This window comes from Rosa chinensis, chromosome 1 (assembly GCF_002994745.2).
Source record: "Rosa chinensis cultivar Old Blush chromosome 1, RchiOBHm-V2, whole genome shotgun sequence".
In the NCBI taxonomy this organism is placed as follows: Eukaryota; Viridiplantae; Streptophyta; class Magnoliopsida; order Rosales; family Rosaceae; genus Rosa; species Rosa chinensis.
In genome coordinates, this window is record NC_037088.1 from 28,990,307 (window position 1) to 29,015,470 (window position 25,164).

At 37.9% G+C, this 25,164-nt stretch overlaps 2 protein-coding genes across 3 annotated transcripts; both read left to right on the forward strand.

The window, feature by feature from the left end:
- Nucleotides 1-16,704: 16,704 nt before the first annotated feature.
- On the forward strand, nucleotides 16,705-22,227 carry LOC112177076 (mechanosensitive ion channel protein 10). 2 transcript variants are annotated; one of them, XM_040512577.1, is made up of 6 exons: nucleotides 16,705-18,021; nucleotides 19,933-20,056; nucleotides 20,146-20,439; nucleotides 20,705-20,748; nucleotides 20,815-20,907; nucleotides 21,785-22,227. In XM_040512577.1, exons 1-6 carry the CDS (start codon nucleotides 16,811-16,813, stop codon nucleotides 22,050-22,052), a joined length of 2,034 nt encoding a protein of 677 aa, XP_040368511.1. In that variant the 5' UTR covers nucleotides 16,705-16,810; the 3' UTR covers nucleotides 22,053-22,227. The 2 variants fall into 2 exon arrangements, with proteins under 2 accessions (XP_040368511.1, XP_024171040.1); XM_024315272.2 differs by having other exon boundaries at nucleotides 16,706-18,021; nucleotides 20,705-20,907; nucleotides 21,785-22,226.
- A 952-nt stretch (nucleotides 22,228-23,179) lies between these two features.
- LOC112177085 (zinc finger CCCH domain-containing protein 40) lies at nucleotides 23,180-24,400 on the forward strand. Its single transcript, XM_024315280.2, has one exon. It carries the CDS (start codon nucleotides 23,208-23,210, stop codon nucleotides 24,339-24,341), a length of 1,134 nt encoding a protein of 377 aa, XP_024171048.1. The 5' UTR covers nucleotides 23,180-23,207; the 3' UTR covers nucleotides 24,342-24,400.
- Nucleotides 24,401-25,164: the final 764 nt, after the last annotated feature.

Genomic DNA, 25,164 nt, shown 5'->3' on the forward strand with positions numbered 1-25,164 from the left:
ACCCAGCAGCCTGCCTATATTTTGCCAGTTGCACCCGACCAGTTCCAGAAGATGTTTTAAGCTCTGCGGCGTTTCATAACAAACAACTGCCTGAGTTGGCAGATGAAGATCAGAACGTTGGTCAACCAACAACTGTTCCTCTTGAAACCACGATCGAGTACTGCCTACACTGTGTCGAACCTTGTACAACGCTGTCCCATATCGGTGTTGATCTGTATCCTTGTTCTATCTGCGTTGGTTCAGTTGATTTGTGCCATTAAGGGACAACAACCAGTGCCTCCATCAACTGCACCTGTTTTCCAAGTCATGAATATGCCACCCGATTTTCAGCTAACAAGCAATGTCTTCGACACACACCGGGTTCCTTTGACTGTCAATCAATCCCATGACTATGGTTTTGAACTTGATGTCAAGGTGGATGTTTCAGCGGAGTAATATATTTATATAGTACGGGTGAAGGAGGTAGTTCACTATAATTGTTTTGAGTTGTTTTATTAAATAAATTGGCAGTTGCCCAACTTTTACTATATTGGTACTGCTCAATACAAGCCAGTACGATCATAATTAATCCCTCTAAGTTTTTAATTTTGTTCCTTTTTACTTCAAAATGCTTGCATTGGTCTCATTGCTATTATATATGGACTGCTTGATCAGTACCTTTTATTTCCTTCAACGTAGAAAGATGTTACTAATCTTCGATCTTACAATGAGAGAAAATTCTAGAGTACATAGACTAAACTAACCTATAATAAACTTATTTACAATGTAGCCTCTCTAAAATTATACATTTATAATAGAATTGTGATATTTAATAAGGACGAGTAATTAACTAGTACTGTAGTAGATTTATAAACTAGTGTTTTTATCTATATGTAATTATAATTGTGTTGTATATTGATAACGTGAATGTGATTTTTTTTATTTTTTATATTTTTTTATGGCTGGAACCCAGTGGGAAGGTTGGTCATCACACCTTTTTTACTAATAATTAAAAAAATACAACCGGTGGGAGGGATGTAATACCAAAATCCCATGAATGAAAATGAACAAGTACAACAAAAGCAATATAAAGTATTAATAATAAGAGCTACTATGATGTGGTTCGATAAATATGGTTGAACTACTTCCATTTAATATCATACAATATTGTTTCCAAGTACATGAATTTTGGAAATGATTTTGGTAGCAGATAAAAGCAAAAAGGATTTTTGTTATATTCAACTTAGTTGGGAAAAAAAAAATCAAAATTTCATATTTTCTCTATGAAAATAGTAAAACACTTTATTGTTGATGGCATACAAATTTCACAAAAATTTTGGAGAAATTTTGGACAAAATTTCAGTGTGAATTTTTTTTAAATATATTTTGTGTGTAGATATTTCGGAAATTAAGAATTTCGCTGAAATGTATAGAAAATTTCAAAAAATTTTGGGAAACTCCTAACAGAAATAATATAGCCTATGAATTTCATTTCGGCACAATGTCAAAAGTAGCTCACAATCATGCATGGATGGTAGCGGTTCCTTCTCTCTCTAGTTGAGGGTTAGGGTTTTCCTTTTCTTTTCTGTTCTAGCGGTGTCTTTGTGACAGATGTGGTGGTTGTGTCAGGTCATTGCCAAGGGTTATCGTGCACTTTCTCTTAGCCTTTGTTCAATGGAGGAGGTTGTTGGGAACTTTGCGAAGAAGCTTGCGATTGCAGAGACGGAGGTGGAGGTGGCTTTCCAGTTTGATGTTTTGCAAGAAGAACCACGACGATGGTTTCTGGTAAGCGAGTTACTAACAACGAAGCAACTTAGATTTGAATCTCTTGTTAGTACGATGAAGAACCTGTGGATCCCCAAATCGGAGCCTCCGGATCGGACAAGGATCTCTGCGTGTCAACTGGGGGGGGGGGGGGGGGGGGGGGGGGGCGGAGGATTTTGTTCTCATTCAAACTAGAGGCTGATCTAAAGTGGGCTATCAAGGGATGCCTATGGTCTTTTGAAAAATCCTTGCTAGCGGTGGCTGTCACGGATGGCCAGGAAGATCCCTTGCTAGTTTCCTTGTCTACACAATATTTCTGGATTAGTGTTAGAGGCCTACCTCTGATGTACCTGGAGGAGCTACGCATTGAAAGCACAGGTAGATACATTGGCCAGTTTGTGAGGGCTGTCAAGGGGTGCGGGGTAAGCTGCTTAGGGGAGTTTTTGAGAATTCGAGTTGGAGTGAACATTAAGGCTCCTCTGATCAAATGGGTTAGCTTCAAGCCATCTGGTTGGTCGGAGAGGACTAGATTTGGCCTTGAACACGAACGGCTTCCATATTTTTGTTTTTTTTTTGTGGTTTGTTGTTTCATACAGGAGGGAAGTACCCTATGCGAGAGGCGGGGGAGCTGACCGAGTCGACCTATGATGCGCTTCTCAATGCAGAGAAGAAAGAATAGTGGTTACTAGAACATCTTTGGTTGATTTCGCAGGTATAAGGTGCTAGTGGTAGTGGCTGTAGATTTTGTCTATATCCTCAGAAAAAGTTTGGGTAGGTTATGACAGCGCCGGAGCTTCCGATGGTGGGGTTTATCAGATCTAGGGAGGAGAGAGACTCTGGATTGAGTGAGCATGAGATCAGGGCCGGTGATGCTATGGATGTTGATACAGTGATCTCTCGGGGGATAATGGAGGATCAACAGTTTGCTAAACAGAAGAGAAAGGAGGTGCAGGGTGGTCGGGAGATTGTTCTGGTGGCGGCGTTAAAGACAGGGAGTGATTTGAGGGATGTACTGGTGCAAATGGCGCCTAAATTGCTATCCGCTTTAATTACAGTACCAATCTCAGAGGCTGCTTTTGGGAAGAAAATCGGGGACTTATTACTTTTGAACTATGTTTCTCATCTTGATCCAGAATCAGCGCAATTGCCTTCCAAGGAGCTGGACGTAAGTTCCTCTCATTTGAACTTGAAACAGCGGGAGTCTGTTGCCCTTTGTTCCGAAGCGAGTTTGAGGAAAACTGGGCTAAATTAAGAGTCCTTGATTGGTGGGCCCGAGCTAACTAAATATAGGATTGTTACTCCTTCTCCCTTTTGGGCCATGGTCATGGGATTGAAGTAGGAAAATGGGTCAAAAAGAAAAGTGCTGATAAGGTGGTAATCGGTTCCTGCACGTAAAGGCAAGTATGCCAAAACAGGATTTGTTGTACGTAAGGTGGTGATCAGTTCATGTTCTCCAATGAAGAGTGATGGGTGTACTCTTGAACGCTCTTCCGTGATGGGTGCGAACTCGACCCATCACGAGCAATGAATGTCTTAAGTTGGAACTGCCAAGGGCTTAGGAACCGTTGGACAGTTAAAGGGCTTAAAGGGTTGTTTTCCTCATTCATCCTAATTTAGTCTTCTTGTCTGAACCAAAATATACAATGGCTGAAATGGTTGAGATAAAGGTACAACTCGGGTGGCGTAATGTTTTTGCTGTTCCTTGTAAATTCAAGCTGAAGAGGAATGGTAAGGGAGTGAGTAGGGCTGGGGGTTTGTGTTTACTTTGGAATGATGATACTCCGATTTCGTTAAGGGGATATTCTAATAATCATGTGGATGTTACTGTAGGCAAGCCTTCGGACCCGAAACAGTGGAGATTCAAAGTATATATAGGTATCCTAAAGTGGAGGATCAGCACAAAACTTAGTTACTTGTCAAAACCCTCGGGTTTCAGAGTTCTCTGCCATGGGTTTTAGGGGGCGATTTTTATGAAATTCTACGGAATGATGAGAAGGAGGGAGTTCCTTTAAGAATTAATGATCGGTAAATGGAAGGTTTCTGAGATGTAGTTGAGTTGTTCTCTCTAAAGGATATTGTCTTTCACGGGAGTTGTTTTACATGGAGATGGAAATGTGGAGGGGAGGAGATAACGATAAGATTGGATCGGTTTTTAGCCTTCAAGAGTTGGTCTGATTTGTTCCCTGTCTCTCGGGTTGTTCACCAATTTCCTAATAAGTCAGACCACCTACCTATTATTCTAGAGGTACGTGTTTGTAGGCCTAAGATGAAGATGAAAAAGAAGAAAAAGTTCTTTCGTTTTGGAGACAGGCTAGTGGATCTGATCCATTCACAATTGTTTGTAACAAAATTCAACAAACCCGGCATGTACTCATGGAATGGAGTGAAACCAAATTTGGGGCCTTGCACACAGACATTGCGGCTACTAGAGAGAAATTGTCACTTTTCTATGATTCCTCTCTCTCTCTCTCTTCTCCCCTTGATGAGATCCGAGTGGAGTTAGAAGCCAAGTTAAATGATCTTTTGCAGAAGGAACAAGACTTTTGGAGGCAATGGTCTAAAATATTTTGGGTCTCTGATGGGGACTTAAATACACGCTTCTTCCACCAGCGCGCCAGCAATTGAAGGAAGAAGAACAGGATAAAAGGGCTTTTTAATGAGGACGGTTTGTGGTGTACTGATGATGGGGAGATTGAATCCATTATCTTGAACTATTACCAAACCCTCTTCACTACTTCTCAACCTCAGGGTGTATTCGATGTAGCATTTGTGTTACCTAATTGTATTTCTGATGACATGAATGCTTTGCTTACTTCTGAGGTCACAGAAAATGATATTTTCAAAGCACTACAACAGACGCATCTGACCAAGGCACCTGGTCTGGATGGTTTCGCGCCCTGCTTCTATCGGCATTTTTGGCCATTAGTGGGAGTGGATGTTATGAAGGCTATTCGTTGTTTTCTATAGTCTGATGATATGATGCGATAGGTAAATGGTAAGAATGTCACTTTGATTCCTAAAGTGAAAGATCTGGAGAATATTAGTCAGCTTCGACCGATCAGTCTGTGCAACGTCCTATATAAACTTGGGTCCAAGGTTCTAGCTAACAGAATCAAGCCGCTGTTAAATGATATAATCTCTCCTTTCCAAAGGGAGTTTGTCCCAAGAAGGTTGATCTCTGACAAATCCTTGTCAGCCTTTGAAATAGCTCATTTTTTGAAAAATTGCAAACGTGGCCATGTTGGGTTTGGTGCTCTGAAGCTTGACATGAGCAAGGCGTACGATCGGGTTGAATGAAGTTTTCTAAAAGCAGTTCTTTTGCAACTTGGCTTCAATCCTATCTGGGTTACTTGGGTGATGCGTTGTACTACGACTGTATCTTATTCTTTTGTCATTAATGGGACTCCAAGGGGAAGGATTGTGCCATCTAGAGGATTAAGGCAGGGTGACTCCATCTCACCCTATCTGTTTCTCTTTTGTGCGGAGACTCTATCTAGGCTAATTCTTCATGCAAAGGAGTCGGAGCTTATTCATGGTGTTGAGATTTGTATAGGTGCTCCTTCTATTTCTCACATCTTCTTCGTTGATGACTCTTTTATTTTTTTTCAAAGAAAAAATGGAAGAGTGCCTTGTGTTGAAGAATATTTTCAAGCAATATGAAGAGGCGTCTGGGCAAACTATTAATTATCAGAAGAGCTCAGTGGTATTCAGCAAAAACGTGGAGAGGCCCAAGCAAGATGTTTTGGGGGCAAGTTTAAGTGTTTAGCGGGTTGATAAATATCACAAGTATCTAGGCCTCCTTATTGAAATTAGTTATTCAAAGTCTGAGGCCTTTGAGTACCTCCTACAAAGGGTCCGAAAGCGCACAAGAGGATGGAGTGAGAAGATGTTAAGTGCGGCTAGAAAGGAAATTTTGATCAAGGCTGTTGTTCAATCAATCCCTACCTACGTCTCGAGCTGTTTTGAGCTTCCGCAACATTTGTGTTAGGAGATGCATAGCTTAATGGCTAAATTCTGGTGGGGTGAAAAGTCGAATGAAAGGAAAATCCATTGGCTAACTTGGGAGAAGCTTTGTGTGCCTAAAGCAAAGGGTGGCTTAGGGTTTCGGAATATGGGTATTTTTAATCAAGCTTTGCTTGCCAAGCAAAGGTGGAGAATCCTCCAAAACCCTAACTCCCTTATTGCTTCACTTTATAAAGCAAAATATTTTCCAAGTTGTAGTTTTTTGGATGCTGCATTGGTGAGTGGAGCCTTGTATGCCTGGAGGAGCATCATTCATGGGCGTGAATTATTGAAGAAGGGGCTGCGTTTCCAGGTTGGTACTAGTTCTAACATTGCATTTTGGTTTAATCTGTGGATGCCTCTTCCCTTCAGTTTTAAGCCTTTCACATGACCACCGAATGGCTTGGAGAATTTACCTGTGGTTGAGTTAATTGATAGCGATTTACATGAGTGGAATTTAGAGGTGTTGCGGCAACTTTTTTCACCTCGGAAGTGGATATAATTGGGCGTATTCCCCTGAGTATGAGTGATCTAGAGGACAGATTAACATGGTACTATGACAAGAAAGGGTGCTAGAGTGTCCGATCTGGGTACCATGTGGCTCGAAGTGCGGTTGAACGTGATTCTAGGGCTTCACCTCTAATGGTTCCTTTGGGGTTCATAGTAGATTCTGGAGAAGGCTTTGGCATGCACATACACCTCCTGAAGTCCACACGTTTATGTGGAGAGTTTTAAAAGGCATTCTCCCCACAAAAGTTTCTCTTGCACGACGTGTTACTCTCCCACATATGAAGTGTGTCCTATGCAATAGTGCAAATGGGGATGGCATCCACCTTTTTAAAGAATGTATTGTTGCTGGTGGTATTTGGTTGGCTAGTAGCTTGGGTGTGAATGTGAAGCAGGTTCCAAGAAATAGCTTGGAGGATTGGGCCCTTAATGTTATTGAATTAATGCATGGGAGTCAAATTGACGTCTTTTGCATGCTACTGTGGGTTATATGGACTGAGAGAAACAATGTCATTTGGAAGGGCACGTGCTTCAATGCTTCCCATGCAGCACAATGGGCTTCAAGGTTCCTGGTGGATTATCAAAACTGTCACCCGATTGGTCAACCGAGTAAGAATCCGAGACCCAGTATGAAATGGGAGCTCCTCCCCAGTGGTCACCTGAAAATAAATGTGGATCAAAGCCAGCCCTGAGGGCTGCTACTTAAGGCAGCCGCCTCAGGCCACCACTCTTCGAGGGGCCTCCACCAGTTTTTTTTTTTTTTTAATCTTATATATATATGTTGTATAATTATATATAGTTCTTTCCCCATATTAACATATGTAGCCGTGCTAGTGCAGCGGCAACATACTTCTGCTGTTGAGCACCAAGGTTCGAAACACAATGGCCTCTTTTTTTTGTCTTTCTCAATTAGTTTCTTTGTAATAAAACGTTTTTTGTTCATTCTTTTTCCAGCTTCTATGGAAAGAAGATGTTGGAATTGAATACTAATATATTTGCCCTTTGTTTTTCATTTGTAGTTAAATATATTTTGTTCTTTTTTTATTTTTTCAACTTCTAATAGAAAAATTACTTTCGAATTAAACACCTTTTAAAAAAAAATTACTATTAATGTAGGGGTATAATTTATATATATATATATATATATAATTTTTTATGTGAGGCCACATTTTAATTATTCGTCTAAGGCCTCCAAAATGTCGGTCCTGACTAGTGCAGCGGCAACATACTTCTGCTGTTGAGCACCAAGGTTCGAAACACAATGGCCTCTTTTTTTTGGCTTTCTCAATTAGTTTCTTTGTAATAAAACGTTTTTTGTTCATTCTTTTTCCAGCTTCTATGGAAAGAAGATGTTGGAATTGAATACTAATATATTTGCCCTTTGTTTTTCATTTGTAGTTAAATATATTTTGTTCTTTTTTTATTTTTTCAACTTCTAATAGAAAAATTACTTTAGAATTAAACACCTTTTAAAAAAAAATTACTATTAATGTAGGGGTATAATTTATATATATATATATATATAATTTGTTCGATTATATAATTTTTTTATGTGAGGCCACATTTTAATTATTCGTCTAAGGCCTCCAAAATGTCAGGACCAGTGATAAGCTCATAAATGTACATGATTCTATATTAATTTCTTCATGTTTTCTTAGCTAGTTTTCCATCTATTTGAGTCATTTACTTTATTTTTATGTTTTGTAGGTGTTATGGAGCAAAGTAGAAGAAAAGAAGCCAAATCAGCAAATCTGCCTGTGCAGATCAGTCAACTTCAAAATGAAACTGAGAACAGCTCAGAGCGAGTGAGAAAGTGAGCTTTACATGGTTGGAAATCCTTGGATGTCTAGTTTCCAGAACTTTTAACGGTTCGTCCATATCATTTTTCTACAAAAAGTTATGGCTGAATTAGTACAGTAAGGTCAGACATTCCGAGAATCTGATACTTTAACTGAAGTGGCAGCACACCTAACTTGGCAAAGTGGCAAACACCATTCCTTTACAACAACTACAGCACACTATCTTGAAAAGTTGCAGCCATCCATCTTTGAAAAAGAAATATTTCAAGCTGCAATAAATAGTGCTAGGAGCACTATATGACTAAATAACCAGATTGGAGAAAAGGGGAGAACAGAACGGGAGAGCAGAAGATAGAGAGAGATATTTAGTTTAGACTTATGTCTGCAGCACAAGAGGAGAAAGAACGACACCCTTTCTGCCATCATCCAGCTATCATCTCTTTCTTTTCTTTTCTTCTAGTTTTTGTTTTCATCATAACTATGTCTAGCTAAATACGTTTGTAGCTAGGGGCGATTTCAAAGCCCCGAACATGTTCAATTCATATTAATAATTCAGTTTTTGGTTTTCTATATTGTCAATTGAGTGTTTGATTCACTGTGTCTACAAGATGAATCTTTACTTATTTGCTTAGGTGCGCAACTAAATGAATAAGTTAGGATTCTAATGCTAGGAGTAACACTAGATTCGTATATGTCTTGTGTTCATTCCAATTGAGTAGCAAAATGTTTTCGCGAATTACATGGGACTCAAACCATAGGTTTAGCAAGACTACCAACGTACTTGTGACCCTAGATTTATCCAAACATTTTTCTTGCTTAATGATTTTGATATGTTAAACTTAGCGAGCTTGTGTCTAGGTTGCATATTCGAAAATAGATTAAGTGGTGAGCTTGTATTCACTTAACGAGAAACTAAGAAAGGGTAATGGGTTAACTCGAGCTTGTGAGTTAATTTCGGGTAAATTCAATTGAGAATTAGAATTTCATAAATGAGCTTTGATATGAATGAATATGTTCGGTGGTAGAGAATGAGTCCTTAGCTTTGTTTCTATTAACAGTTTTAGAATCTTATAAAATCTGTTTCTGTTTGATTAGCTTTCTATGTTCAGTTTTATGTGAATTATTTCATATAGCAAATCAATTCAAATTGTTCTGAAATTTTGTATACATGTTGTTTAATGTGTCTTTAGTGTCCTATAAAAGTTTCAGAAAATTCCATTGAGTCTAGGTTAGTTAATTAATTTATTTTCGTTAACTGTTCAGTAGCATAGTTTATAGTAGTTTGTGACATTTGATTAGCAGTTTAGAAACAATCTTCAGCGGGTAATGACCCTTGCTTGATCACTATATTACCAACAATGATGTTTGAGTGCAAGGTTTAAGTTGTGCATCTTTTAAGACGTGCCAACCGGCCCTAATGTGGATGGTAGCTACAGACCAGGTTTTGGTGATTGTGGCATAGGTATTGTGGTTCGAGCCGAGGTTGGTACTTGTATTGCAGCGATGGCTCGTTATTTCCCTCTTGTTCTCTCTGCTATGCATATGGAAGCAGAGGCATGCAAGGCTAGACTTTTTTTGGCTATTCACCAATCTTGGGAGGCCATTGACCTAGAGAGTGATTTCTCACTTGTGGTGGTTGCGTTACAACAAACTGTGGAAGATCGATCTGAATTAGGGCGCATTATCAATGATTGTAAGTCTTATTTGACATCTTTACACTCTATTTAGATTAGGCATATCTTCCGGGAAGCAAATGGTGTAGCCAATAAATTGGCTCATCTTCCTTAGTTACTTAGATGATATTTGGTTAGATGAATCTCATGTGATTATCCAGGATGTACTCTACGAGGATTTATGTAATGGTGCTAGAGGTCAAGGTATTACGTCCCCCTCTATGCCCAACTCTAATATTAATATAATAAGTCAGGCGTGGGGATGAGTCTCCCAGTTTGGCTAGGTTCCAAACCCCTTAAAAAAAAATCATTTTGGTATTTCCAAATTACAGAAATTTCGTAGTTTTGGAGAAATTTGAAATGTTACTAACATGATAGCCGTTTTAGCTCTATGATCTTCATCTTGGGTGACATGATCCAAGGTTTCAAATTTCTCTGAAACTGCTGAAATTTCTATAATTTTGAAGTACCGAAACGAAATTTATATATATGCTATATCATTTCCTTTAGGAGTTTTTTGAAATTTTTTAAAATTTTCTGTACATTTCTGAGAAATTCTTAATTTCTGAAATATCTACACTTACAAAATATATTTAAAAATTTACACTGAAATTTCTATGAAATTTGTTTGTCACTGCCAATTTTTACCTCATACTTTCATATAGAAAATACGAAATTTTGATTTTTTTTTTTAATCAAGCTGAGTACAACAAAAAACTTTTTTGCTTTTATTTGCTACAAAGTTGAATGCTCCAACCACAACATAATTCCCTTTTTTACTTTGTCTCAAATGTTGTATGCTTCATACAATGAAACACCATATTGGGTAATTCCACAATATCCGATATATGGATTGCATGTAGGAAGAGATCAACACATATACAATACCCATGTGATGAAGTACCAAAATCATTTCTAAAATTCATGTCCTTAGGAATAGTATTATATGATACTAAATGGAAGCAGTTCAACCAGCTAGATCCAACCACATCGTAGTGACTTTTATGTTTCTTTTGTTGTACTTGTTCATTTTCATTCACGGAGTTTTGGTATTTCGTGCCCTTACCTGCCTTGTTGTAATATTCTAATTATTAGTGAAAAAGGAGTGATGGCCAAGCCTCCCACTGAATTCAAGCCATAAAAAAAAACAAAAAAAAAACAAAAAAAAAAAACAAAAAAGTAAATCACATTCACATTATCAATATACAACACATTTAATTTTAGAAAATTACACACAAGTGTCATTTTAAAACTTTAATTAGTCATAAGGCCACTTAATTTTTTTTGTACATATAAGGCCACTTGTATTCTCAAATTTCTCTGTCATTGACCATTTTGCCCTTTTACCTAAGAAAACTACTTGATATCAGATTAATCACACACTCTCTCTCTCTCTCTCTCTCTCTCTCTCTCTCTCTCTCTCTCTCTCTCTCTCTCTCTCTCTCTCTCTCTCTCTCTCTCTTGGGGAAAGCCCTTATCTCTTTCTTATCGTCCTCTGACGAACCACTCGTCGCTTTGGTTTCTCTGGCATCCAGCAGCAGCGGCCAAGAACTACGGCCTTCATCAAATCAGGTTCCGATCGATCAAAGCGATGCAAAACCTCGAAACGGCCCCTCCATGCCTAAAGAAGACGATGATGAAGAAGCTCTAATCGGAGCTACCTCACTGAAGGTGAACTCAGATCTCTCTGATTCTCTCTAGTTTCTCTGTGAACTCGACCTCGTGCAAGTCAATTAGACTTCAGTTGGATCGGAGAGTGAGGTGAGGTCGAGTTTAAAGAAGAGAAGCTGTTGAATCCCTGCAGTGGTTTGCCGTCAACCGTGAAATCTCCAATATCTCTAGCGGAGCCGATCTTAGATAGTGACTCGCCGCGTCAGGTTAACGATTACCACGACGGTGGCGGAAATATGGCAGATATTGCAGGTAGGTATTGAGATTCATTGTTTCTTTCGTTCAAATTTCTTGTGAGGAGCGTTTTGGACTCAGATACGATACTTCCAATTTTAATTTGCTCTAGTCTCTTTTACTGTAGTGCTTTGCCATCTTATTTGTAGTATTGTGTGCTATTTTGTTGTTTTGTGCTTGGAAGCTTATGATGTGAATGGCCTGATTTGAATAATTGTTGAATTGAATAATAATTGTTAATGTAAGTATGCTTTGGTTTTGGAGATTCAGTTGGAAGAGAAATGATTGAGCTGGCTTAAGGAGTGCTTCGACGAATTGCAGAAGGTAATGCCATGCCCACCAACTGTTCAATGATATTCTTCACTCAAATTTTTAGTTGCATGCATATTTCAATGGACTGAGATTGCAATTTGTGTTTAGTTTTGATGATTTTTCCTTTGTCAAATTGCATACTATGGCTATAGTAGTATATCTAGTAGCTTTTCTATTTTTGTTTTGATTGATTTCAGGTCATTAGTTCTTTGTAATTGTTATAGTGGTTTTTCAACACAGTTATAGTAGGTTTTTATCCCTAATGTTAGTATCATTTCAATCTGATGTCAATAGTTTGTTTTTTTTTGATTGATTTCAAGTTATAAGTCTCTATGACTGTTATAGTGGTTTTTCAATACAGTAACAGTAGCTTTCTATCTCTATGTTAGTATATTTTCAATCTGATGTTAGTAGTTTTTTTGTTTTCATTTTGATTTATTCAAATGGTCTTTTTGTGTTGGTGATAGTAGCTTTTGTTGATGGTCAAAGTAGCTCTTTAGTATAAGAGTAGCTCACTGATGTTGGTGATAGTAGCTTTTGTTGTTAGTGACAGTAACTTTTGGTGTTTGTAAGAGTATCTTTTGGTACTGGTGAGAGTAGCTTTCTGGTATTTGTGAGAGTAGCATTTATTGTTGGTTAGAGTAGCTTTTAGTGTTGGCAAAAGTAACTTTTGTTGGTGGGGATAGTAGATTATGGTTTTGGGGAGAAAAGTTTTTTTTGGATAACAGTAGCTTTTTTTGTCACAGTAGCTTTGGTTGCTGATAATAGTAGCTTTTTTTGTTGATGACAGTAGCTTTTGCTGCCTCACCGGAGGTTGCTGGAAATCTCACCACAATAGCTTTTGTTGTCAGCGACAGTAGCTTTTGTGGTCGCCGGAGGTCGGCCGGAGACTCGCCGAGTTGGCCGGAGGTTAACCGGAGACTCGCGCAGAGTTGGCCGGAGGTTGACCGGAGACCCGCCGGAGTTGGCCGGAGGTTGACCAGAGTTGGCCGGAAGATGATTGCTGACTTTTTACTCTAGTGGCAGTTATGTAAATATGTTGGTTTTTTATATCCAAAATTTAACACATTTTTTAATCTAGTGGCCTTATGAGGGAAAAAAACAGTTGGTGGCCTTATGACAAAAAAAACATTGAAATATGCACTTATATGTAATTAACCCTTATAATTAATTACACATAGACAAAAACACTAGTTTAACAACCTACTACAGTACTAGTTAATTACTCGTCCATATTAAATATCACAATTATATTATAAATGTATAATTTTAGAGAGGTTACATTGTAAGTAGGTTTATTATAGATTTATAAGTTAGTTTAGTCTATGTAAAAGTTTCATTCAAAAATATCATTTTATAAATGCAAGTAATGTGATTTCTTTATTTTTAACAGAAATTTCCACCGAAATTTGAATCCTTGACATGATCAAAAATTACCTTCACAGGTAAATTGATTCAATCCTTGCTTCTCATCTAGAATCTCCTCAGGGACTTTCTACTCACCTAGATTCGCCTCGAGCGGATTACTCCTCACCCAAATTTTTCTTGAGGGGATATCTCCTCATCCAGATTTCCCTTAAGGAGATTACTCCTCATCCATATTGGCCTTTAAGGGATTTCTCCTCACACATATTTGCTTTTAGGGAATTACTTTACTTCTCACTCAAATTTGCCTAGAGAGAATATCTCCTCACCCAGATTTCTCTTGAGGAGATTACTCCTCACTTATATTGGCCTTGGGGAGATTTCTTCTCACACAAATTCGCCTTTAGGAAATTACTTATCACCCAATTTTTTTTCTTCTTAGATTGTATAGATATTTCTTTATTTTGATGGGATATATCTAAAATATCTTATATATCGGGAATATTTGACGATATTGAAGAAATTTCACTTAAACGGTGGATGATAAGATATTTTTTTCTCTATGATATATCAGTCCCTTCAAAAATGGAGATATTGGAGAATATATCAAAAATATCGCAGATATTTCAATCCTTAGGTTGAACATTCCTGTTTAGTAATCGGGTAATTTGTAATGATTTAGTAATACTTAGCACTAGGGCTACCACCTGGTTTGGTAATTACTAAACTGACCGAATACCAACCGATGTTTTAGGTTTGGTAAACTGAGTTTTTGGTAACCTAGACCAATAAAACCGAAATCGAAAATTACCAAAAAAGTTAGATTAGTTTTGATAAATACTGAATCTACCAATTATCTAATTATTAACATTATACTATAGTTTTCAATACACATACATGTATATTAGGAAATTATTAAAAAAAAATCATAATAGTATGAACATTACTACATATACTACATTAATGGTACATGTTTTTTAAGTAACCTAGTCAAACATGGTTAGATAACCTCATTTTATTGAACATGGCTATAACAAAAATGTCATATGTACAAAAGAAAACTATAATAAGTAGATGAATACATAATTTACGACTATAAAATTGAAAAAACCTAATATTGTTCATTATGTTTAAGTAAATCCAGAATATGTGTCTGGCCCAAACTCTAGGTTACTTGACCTAGTTGTAATAGGATTTTGAATTAGAGATATTCTTAGAGATATTCATAGATATCCGATTATTGTACGATTATCTTTCCTTGTACAACTTTAATTCTATGTCTTTATAGAAAGATGTCCCTATTATCAATGAAAGTATGACTTAATTCTCTCCCAATTTAGTTTTGCTTAAACACATTCTATTTTATATTACAAAGAACTAGTTGTTCTAAAGTTGGTAATACCTAAAACCTGAAATACCGAATTTGGTAGATATGATTAAAAACTGAAAATTTTAGTTGGTAATTAGTAGTTCAATTTTGAAACCGAAAGCTTTAGTTTTGAAGTTAATAATACCTATAATCGATTCAAACTGATAAAATGACAGCCCCTTACTTAGCACCTGTTGTTCTGGTTATAAGCTAATAATAATGTATGGCAGTTGTTGGACTATGGAAGGCAAATATGTATTTGGAGAAGAGAATATCACAGAGGTTTTGCCTTCATTAATTGGAGGATGATAACGGCTCAACTATCCGTTGGAGGCTGAGAAGGTTTTGAATCCAATGAATAATGATGCGGAAAAGGTTTCGACTCCTTAGAATTTGATTCAAGAAAAGCTAGGTTCAACAGGTAAGTTCCACAAATTCGGAAGGTATTTGGATTCGGCCATTCTAAAGTTAGGAAAGGTAAAATTACATGAAGTTAATAAAATTCAAACCATTTAAATCACCTGTCTTATCATGCTCATTAGATGAATTTAAATGGTTTGAATTTTAGTAACTTTATACAACTACACACGACTCTTAAGTAACCTTAAAGGAGCCGGACTCATTGACATGATATGGTTAAAAAGGAGCATGTTTTATAAAGCTCATCACATCTACTGAAGTCTCGAGTAGGACATGAGATTAAACTTGTCTGTGCTTATATAGAAAATGGTGATGAAGCCCTAAATTAATGACGATAAATTTAGGAAGTTCCTTCCCCACAGAACAGAATGACCAAATTAAATGGGACCGAAACTCCTCAAGCTAAGGCGCTTTTCAAGTTGACGTACAGAGTCGCTACCCTTCTCAAAATAGAACACGTACAACGAAGCCATACTTATTTTTAAATGATTTTGTAACTTTGAAAATTTCTTTTATTAGTTTTCTTTTTGGCTTTGTTTTTCATTTGACACTATTTAGACTGAGAGGTTGATTCTCACGTCCATATTATTATTTACTGTAACTTGTCGCATCGAGGGGACGTAATACATTATACATGTACTTCAAGTGCTTATAGAAACATTACAAAAATCTTCATAATGGAAATCCTGTAAGATTGTAGTAGCCTCATCTAAAGCAAGATAAATAATATGAACTAAACAAGCAAAGTGAGCTAACCTATCAGCTCCAGTACTATTCTCTCTGTACATGCTGGATATGAATAAAATCAAAAGATGCATATAATCCTTAGAATCATCTATAATCCAACTGACCTCAGAGTTGTTGTCACCTTAATGATTGATTCTTTGTTGTAACCAATATAGAAGAATCACTCTCCATCTCCACCTATTGCCGTACTTGATATATACTTATATAGCCAGCAAGAGCCCCACACTGCGCGCTTCAGCTTCACTATGAAATACTGAAGACACATGAGGAAGGTGTCTGGAGTCTGGACCACGCACCATTGAATGGAACAGCCTTATCTCTCACCACAACCCCAATTCCACCCTGTTCAGTGTCACCTATAAACGCACCATCTATGTTGATCTTGAGTCTCCCACACGAGGTGGGAACTCACACTTAATTTGTAGCTCCCACTTTGCCATTCTAATTATGTTTGAGCTTTTATGTCCCCACTCCCTACTTTTTTTCTTTTGCTTCATCAATAAATTATCCTTGTCTTATTTATCTAATGTCAGAAAAGTTTTAGATTAAGTTGCGCCTTGATTGTTGGTAAACCAACATTTCCATGGAATCATTGCTTTATAGAAGCGTGTCCTATATTTTACTATCCCATCATTTTGGTTCATAATTGATGTTGTTTTCTTAATATTTCCTGAATTGATGATCTTGATATTAATGTGAACGTCTCAAGTAGAGTAGTCATATTAGTAAACTGCGCAATTCCCTTAAAAAAAAATCAAAATGATGGAATCTATTTCACCACATTATATAAATAATTCATATCTAAAATGTGGGATAACTTCTATCCATTAAAAAAAACGTGTGATAATTAACTTCAATCTTGAAGGTGAGAGAAAAAGGCAAAAGCTTCCATTTCCTTCCTTTTTAATGCTCTTCTTCCGGGAGAGAAAGAACACTAACATCTCTCCTTCTCAAAGTTGAAGGCAACCATGGAGTTCCAAAAGAGCAATATAGACCATGTGGTAGTAAGCATAGACCAACCAAGCCCCAAACTCAACCAGTCACCCCAAGCAGACTCAATCCCACAATCACCACAGTCAATAGCCAAACCGCTTAGACGCCTCAACTTTTCCAAACCCCGGTCACGGTTCGAGGAGAATAAGCATCCTGTGACACCAAGAACCATTCTCCAATCCGAAGAACACGAGCCCTTAAACACTAACGAAGACAACTACTCGTCCTCATCAGATGATGAAGAATGGTTCGAAAATGAAGAAGACGACCAAGAAGAAGAGGGAAACAAACGCAAGCAAGGGAACAAAAGGAAGAGAAAGATGAACAAGAGAGCTCTGATAGAGTGGACTTTGTTTCTCATAATAATGACTTGCTTGGTATGTTCCCTGACTGTAGATTCCCTTAAACACGAAATGAAATGGGGTTTGCAGGTATGGAAATGGTGCCTAATGGTCTTGGTTATGTTTTGTGGGCGCTTAGTCTCGGGTTGGGTTGTGGGGTTCATTGTCTTTCTTATAGAGAGAAACTTCATGCTTAGAGAAAAAGTACTCTACTTTGTGTTTGGTCTGCGCAAGAGTTTCCAAAATTGTGCTTGGCTAGCCCTAGTTTTAGTGGCTTGGGTGATCATGTTCCCTCATGTCGACAAACAAAGCAAGGTTCTAAAAAAAGTGTTTCGAGCCCTCATCGCCGTGCTGATCGGCGCCACGATTTGGTTGCTAAAGATCGTTTTTGTCAAGGTGTTGGCCTCTTCATTTCACGTAGCTACATTCTTTGACCGTATGAAAGAGAGTGTATTCCACCACTTCATTTTGGATGCCCTGTCCGGGCCGCCAATGGATCTGGAGGAGAGGGACCACCTTTCGCAGCGTCGTTTGCAGGCTTCCAAGACATTGCCGGCGAGGTTGAGGAGGGATAAGTCTAGCCAGTTGACCAAGTCGAGGTCTTGTAAGCAAGATGGGTCGAGGACGATTGACATGGAGAAGCTCAAGAAGTTGAGCATGCCGGGTAGGGCAACGGCGTGGAGTGTGAAGAGGCTGGTGAGCTATGTCAGGTCTTCAGGTTTGTCGACAATGGTTTCAAGTACGATGGATGATTTCGGCAATACGGAATCGGAGATTACGAGTGAATGGGAGGCGAGGAACAGTGCTCAAAGAATATTCAAGAATGTTGCCAAGCCTGGTGCCAAGTAAGTTTCTTTCCCACTTTCAGTTGTCCTATACGTTTCTTTCACTTTGCTTCAAATTCTAGTTGGTACATCTGTCGCCATGGCGGTATCTTTTATATTTGATTTTGTCTACAATATTTTTAGCATAACCTTCAGTCAAATCAGCTTAGAACCATTTTCAAATCATGAAAATTTGTTAAGATCGAAACAGGTCAGTTTTCTAGGTTTAAATTCCTTCATTAATGATGGATTATTCCTGAAGAACAAAAAAAAAAAAAATGTCGATTCAAATTTGATTACAAACTGCAATTTTTGGTACTTAAAAATTCTTCACTTTATGAAGTGGGGGAACAGGAAAAATTCTTCTATGCACTGATGGTGCAAATGAACCAACAGATTCAATAGATCTCAACCATTGATATTTAAAGACATTTTTTTTTAATAACCAATAAATATACTTGATATTATTCCGTCATTCATTCATGTTGGTGCATTGAATACTCTCTGAAGTAACAGAGAAATAATTGAGATAAAGATAAAGCAAGACTGTCAAAAAAATTGAAGTATCAATAATTACAACTCATGATAGGTTCACTATTATATACTAGAATTGTGCAGCTATATATCCTCGAGTTGAAAGCTGTCATCAACTTAATTTCAACTTAAATACAAAAAATTACTAATGAAAGTACGAAGATCTCACAATCATTCCGAACATGTCATCATAAAAATGCAAATAACAAGTGGCTACACATTCATCTCTTATATATTAAGCCAATTCTCTTTAATATGGTTAAATTTTTGAAAGTCCAGAATTATCCTTTATCTAATATGAAAACAATTTTATAATTTAAGGACTTTGAAGAACATCAACAAAAACAGTTTTTTGCTGCTAGTAACTAAATTTTATTTTTTTTTCATTTGTACAAAATTTTTCAGCATAAAAGAAAAGATTAAAAATTATTTAAATTTAAAAGGTAAATTGACACGGGCGTACATGACGCGTGTTAAAAGGCTAGTATTTAATTGATTAGATTATGCCAACCCAGCCTCTGTTAATACATATTCTTATGGAGCCCTAGTGCGTATATAAAACACGTGGTACGTAGTGCTGGTTCATCATACATGCCAATGCTGGTCCCTTTCTAACTTTTATGTTTTAATTTGAATCCTTATCCTCACTACTTGATCGACATTGATTATTCAATATATTTCATGAACTTTTGAAAATGAACCCTTTGATTTTGACATCTACATCTTGATGAAGAGGTGGGTGCAAAACCAGCTAGTGCGTTTGTTCTAGAATCTAGAGGACACTTTAAGCTAGCAATAAGAATAAGTGTTTGCCAATAATATATTCGATCAGTTTTCCGGCCGGTGCATCCTTGAAGGTGATAATTGTGCTTGTAAATTGTAATAATACACAACTACCATTGAGACATTGAGTACCCTCATTGTTTAAGTCATGTAGTTCCTTATATGCATGTAATGGACTCTAGGGTTTAAGTTATAGGTTAGACTACATACGAATCATTAACAACTACTATGTATAGAAGTAATGCAAGCTTTTAGATTTCCAGGCGATCGATGCCAGTACTCATATTTTGTCAAAAAAAAAAAGGAAATGCCAGTACTCATATGAAGCCCAGTACAGGGTTGACAGTCTTCTCTTACGGAGATATTTTCTGGATTGGGTTACGTGTTAGTCTCTTAGCTAAGGAATAGAACAGCTGGGGACATGCAAGTACATTTTGGTCTCCAAGATATTCAATCATTATGATATTGAAATTCTGGTGGCAGGGTGATTTTCTTGAGTTTAAGGGTTGGGAGTTTTCTTCAGTTTATTAGCGTTTGCAGTTTAAGATTTAAGATTTAGGGCTTGGGTAAAGCGATGAAAAGATTACTGTATCCTTATTCATTTATTACTTACAGATACATAGAAGAGGAAGATTTACTACGGTTCTTGAAGACCGATGAAATTCACACCATATTCCCTCTCTTTGAAGGAGCAACTGAAACTGGTAGAATAACAAAGGCTTCCTTCAGAAATTGGGTGGTGAGCTTTAACACAATTATCTTATAAACCTTTCCATCTCAAGCACCCTTAAACCTTAACCATTTTAATCTGATGTAATCAATCTTTAGGTACATGCCTACATTGAGCGCAGAGCATTGGCTCATTCTTTGAATGATACCAAGACCGCTGTCCAACAACTTCACAAGCTGGCGAGTGCAGTTGTGATTGTGATTATAACTGTGGTGAGCCTTTTGGTCATGGGTTTGGCCACAACTAAGGTTATCTTTGTGGTCACTTCTCAGTTGCTGCTCGTAGGCTTCATGTTTCAAAACATGTGCAAAACTATGTTTGAGTCCATCATTTTTGTGTTTGTGATGCACCCGTTCGATGTCGGTGATCGTTGCGTCGTCGATGGCGTACAGGTAAGCAATACTATGTAAATCCGGATTCGATCTATAATTTCTTGGTTTTGAGCTCAATCTTTTTAATATAAGATACATCACTATTGAACCTAGCTTAAAGCAAGATGCTTAACTGTTAAACTCTAAAACGACATGGATGTTGTGACATGATTGCAAGAGATCACGTACACCAAAAGAGAGCCAGGCATTGTACAAGTTGTCTCGGTTCTGTTCTTATAAATTTTCAACAACTAATAATTTCACCATATGATTTTTGTGCATGCAGATGATTGTGGAAGAGATGAACATATTGACAACAGTTTTCTTAAGGTATGATAATGAGAAAATATATTACCCGAATTCTGTGCTTCTTACAAAGCCTATTAGCAATTTCAGAAGAAGTCCAGACATGGGTGACAGTGTTGATTTCACCATTGATGTCTCTACTCCAGTTGACGATGTTACTGCACTCAAGAAGGCTATACAATCGTAAGTAATCTCTCTCTTTATTTTTATTTTTATTATTATTATTATTATTACTACTGGCCTCTTAACACACTCTAACGCGTATGTCAATTTGCTTTTTTCTTTTTGTTATATATTTATGTAATATTAATCTGATTTTTTTTTTGTTTTCAAATAAGAATACCTTTTTCAAACTGCAATTGCAGTTCTAATGCAGTTGGGAAAGAACTGCTCCCAGCCTCTCACGTTGTGTTTTTTTTTTTTTTTCATTTTCTGTTTTTTATACTTATCAAGTTACTATTATAACCTATATACATTAAACTACAGATTTTAAAATTTAATAAAAGAAGGGCAATTTCAGGTATTTTGAAAATTTAACCTTAAAGGTTGTTTATTTATTTAATTAATTAATTTATTATTATTATTATTATTATTATTATTATTATTATGAAGGGCAATTTCAGGTATTTTGAAAATTTAACCTTAAAGGTTATACAACTGCATGAATATATTTTTTGTCCCTGCACTAGGAATTAAATTAATGATGCGCTTGTAATCACTAAGCTTGATCAAATTTACTGAAGCTATTAGTTTTCCGGTCAAATTGCATGATTAAATGTTGTCGTGAAGCTTCTCATTAGGTCAACTGGTATCGCTATAGCCCAAACGAGGGTTAAAAAAGACATTGGAAGGTTTTCCTTCATCTAAAGGTTCAAACTATTGCGGGAAAAAAACTTTGGAGGAAAAAACTTCCCAAGGTGTTCTTTAGCCCTCACCTACGCCAGTTGATGACCTGATGAGAAGCTTTGCTTCTACCAAAAATTGCTATTGTAAAAGTGTTTTCGTTACGTAATATTGTTTCGTGTATATTAATTAATACTCGACGAATTCATACATGCAGATATATTGAGAGCAAACCAAAGCATTGGAACCCGAAACACTCGGTGATAGTGAAGGACATTGTAAATGTGGACAAGATGAAAATGTTGCTATGTGTTCAACATACGATGAACCATCAAAACTATGGGGAAAAGAGTGTTCGAAGATCAGAGCTGGTGTTTGAATTGAAGAGGATATTCCAAAACCTTGGCATTAAGTACCATCTTCTTCCTCAAGAAGTAAATATTCCACAATTCAACAAAAGCACCGGGCTAATTAATCGCGATTAATTAATTAGCAATAATACTTTTGTAGGGATTGGTTTGATATATTTTTCCATAATCGCTCATCTTTCTTTTTCTTTTTTTCTTTTTTTTTCCTTCCAGTCATGTAAAGTTAATCCTTACTAAAGTATGAACAAAGGAAACTATTTTGGATGTAGAGGCGCCTTAGATGTCTCAAATTCATTTACCAATTTTAGCGTTCTGGGTGAAACCGTTGGGCTTGATCGGCAACATTGAAATCATCACCTCCATTACTAGGTTTAATGCAACAGCAGTCATCACGCAATGGTGATTATCCGTTTTCTCTCAAGAGCTTTAGCTCTTTCACTAGACAATTGGCCTCCCTCATATGTTTAATCTCCCAGAAAAATCATATTCCGCCGTAAAGATTGCAATAGGATCATGAATAGTAGCTCCTTAGATACTACTGTATACTTTTCATTCCTGAAACTAATAACCTTCGATACTAAATTACAACTTTCATTTCTGCGCCACTACTTCATTTACTTAGAGTTCTCTGCTTTTTGGGATGCCAACAGGTCTAGCAGAACTGTGGTGAGACCTCCGGAGGGTGTAAAATCTGGTGATATAGATTCAAGATAGGTTTCATGAGCAGTTTAAGTTGTGGGGAAGCTCTGGAGGGGGAGGGGAGGGGGCTGGCCGGGGCTCACGTAAAATGGACTGATTTCGTTCGAGTCCCACTCTCTGCTGCTGATCGACTCTCCAATGCAACATGCTGGGAATTCTCCTTCCCAAAATAGATCTGGTGTTCGCTCGAACAATTCCATTCATGAGACCCATATATGTCAATAAAAGAACAAAAAAAAAAAAAAACTTCCTCTCCAAGCAATTAGGGTATATGCTATATAGATTCAAACGCAACATGTTGGATTTTATTAGTGGTCCTCTAGGATCGGAGCAAACAACCCTCTGATTAGTGGTACAACTTCTATTCCTATACTAACAAGGCTTCCTCAAGAAGGGTACCTCCTATAGTCCAATTCCTATACTAACTAGGGTACCTCCTATAGTCCTATTCCTATACTAACAAGGCTGCCTCACATCTTATTAGGCCGTATATATAAGGTGACCCAACACTAAACCCTAATACAGACGAAAACGTAAGAGAATTTGGGAGTTTCTGATAATTTCAAGGGTTACATGGCGCCTAGTAGATCGGTGAGTAATCTAGAGGCAGATGGCCGGGAACGATCAGACTTCCCGATCATCTGCGAATCATGCCTCGGTGACAATCCCTACGTCCGCATGACACGTGCCGATTTCGACAAAGAGTGCTACACCTGCAGTCGTCCCTTCACCGTTTTCCGGTGGAAACCCGGCCGCGACGCCCGCTACAAGAAGACGGAGATTTGCCAGACCTGCAGTAAGTTGCAAAATGTGTGTCAGGTCTGCGTCTTAGATCTCCGAACCGGCTTGCCGGTTCAGGTTCGGAACACTGCTCTCGGCGTCAACCCAAACGACGCCGTCCTGCCGAAGAGCGACGTCAACCGGGAGCATTTCGCTGAGGAACATGACCGTATGGTTAGGGCTTCTGGTATTATCGATCCTTACGAACAAGAGTACGGAAAATCAAGGACAAGTGACACTATCCTCAAGCTTCAGAGGACGACACCGTATTACCAGAGGAACCGAGCGCATGTGTGTAGTTTTTACGCTAAGGGCCAGTGCACTAGAGGAGCTGAGTGTCCTTACCGGCATGAGATGCCAATAACTGGGGAGTTGTCAAACCAAAATATCAAGGACCGGTTCCATGGGGTCAACGATCCTGTGGCATTGAAGCTGCTTCGAAAGGCCGGAGAGATGGGGTCTTTGGAGCCTCCTGAGGACGAGAGTATTAGGACTTTATATGTGGGGGGTGTGGTTGATGGAAGAGTTTCGGAGCAGGACTTGAGGGATTGCTTTTGGGTTCATGGCGAGATCGAATCGATTAGGGTGGTAGGGCAAAGAGGATGTGCTTTTGTGACTTATGTAACAAGAGAAGGTGCGGAGAAGGCTGCGGAGGAACTTTGTAATAAGCTGGTGGTGAAGGGTTTGAGACTGAAGTTGGCATGGGGTAGACCTCAGGCGCCGCGAGTGCAGGATGAGGGAGCTAGTAGGCAGCCGGATGCGGCGGCGGCTCATTGTGGGTGGTTGCCTCAAGTAGGCGTCCCCCAACAAGACCAATCAGCAGTACAGCAATACTACTACATGCCACCTCCACCTTCCCAAGGGGGAACAACATTTTATCCATCAATGGATCCTCAAAGAATGGGCGCCCTTGTTGGCCGGACCTAAAGCTGAGTAAGTTGGACTAATTATCATGGGAAAGGGTTGGTTTGCTTGGCGAATTGAAATGCAGCTATGTTGCATTGTTAATTTTTGTATATGTATTCTTCCAGATTCCTATTTCTTTTTCTTTTCTTTTTTATCAGGAAACTAAAAATTAATTCATCAGTACTCAGTTCTGGCCAAGAAGGGCTACTAGCTAGACAAAATTTACATCAATTCAGAGTTTTAGCATATGTAGTTTAGCCTATTAGCGTCAATTAAACTTAACATGCAGTGCTAGCTGGCTAGCACAAAATATCCTTTCAATTAATTATTATCTGGCTGGTAACTCTAACCTGAATTCAATGCTATCTGTTATTCACCAGTTAATTACCTATCAGAGAATCCTCATCACTTCCTTGTGTCTTCAAGCTCTACTTGGACTATTGACATAACAGTTGGAACTCAACATCTGGTATGGTTGTATGACATATCAGTTGGCACTTCGGCAGTGCAAGTAACACTCATTTTGTCAAACAGTTTGTAGGCAAACTTTCATATGCATCGCCACACGTATAAGCAGATTATGGATTATGGAATTTCGAGACTCATTCCCTAGACTCATTAGGCCGCCAAATATATTGCATCTGTACGAATTCCTGAAAGATCACAATTCATTCACCGAACCATCAAAGACTGGAACCATCAAAAGCGAATAGTTCCTGAAGCTTCTAAAGCCTTGACCTATTCAACCTTGCCCTTGACTCATCCACTTAAAGAAATGGCCACCACCAACGACCTTGACAGTGAGCAAGCCTTGCAAAGCATATATAAATTTGATATGAACTGC

Bases quoted from the DNA above. Each gene is read 5' to 3' on its own strand.
- LOC112177076 (XM_024315272.2), top strand. From the start codon at position 16,811: ATGGAGTTCCAAAAGAGCAATATAGACCATGTGGTAGTAAGCATAGAC. The intron at 20,057-20,145 runs GTGAGCTTTAAC...ATCAATCTTTAG, and splicing joins CTTCCTTCAGAAATTGGGTG to GTACATGCCTACATTGAGCG. The intron at 20,908-21,784 runs GTAAGTAATCTC...TCATACATGCAG, and splicing joins CTCAAGAAGGCTATACAATC to ATATATTGAGAGCAAACCAA.
- LOC112177085 (XM_024315280.2), top strand. From the start codon at position 23,208: ATGGCGCCTAGTAGATCGGTGAGTAATCTAGAGGCAGATGGCCGGGAA.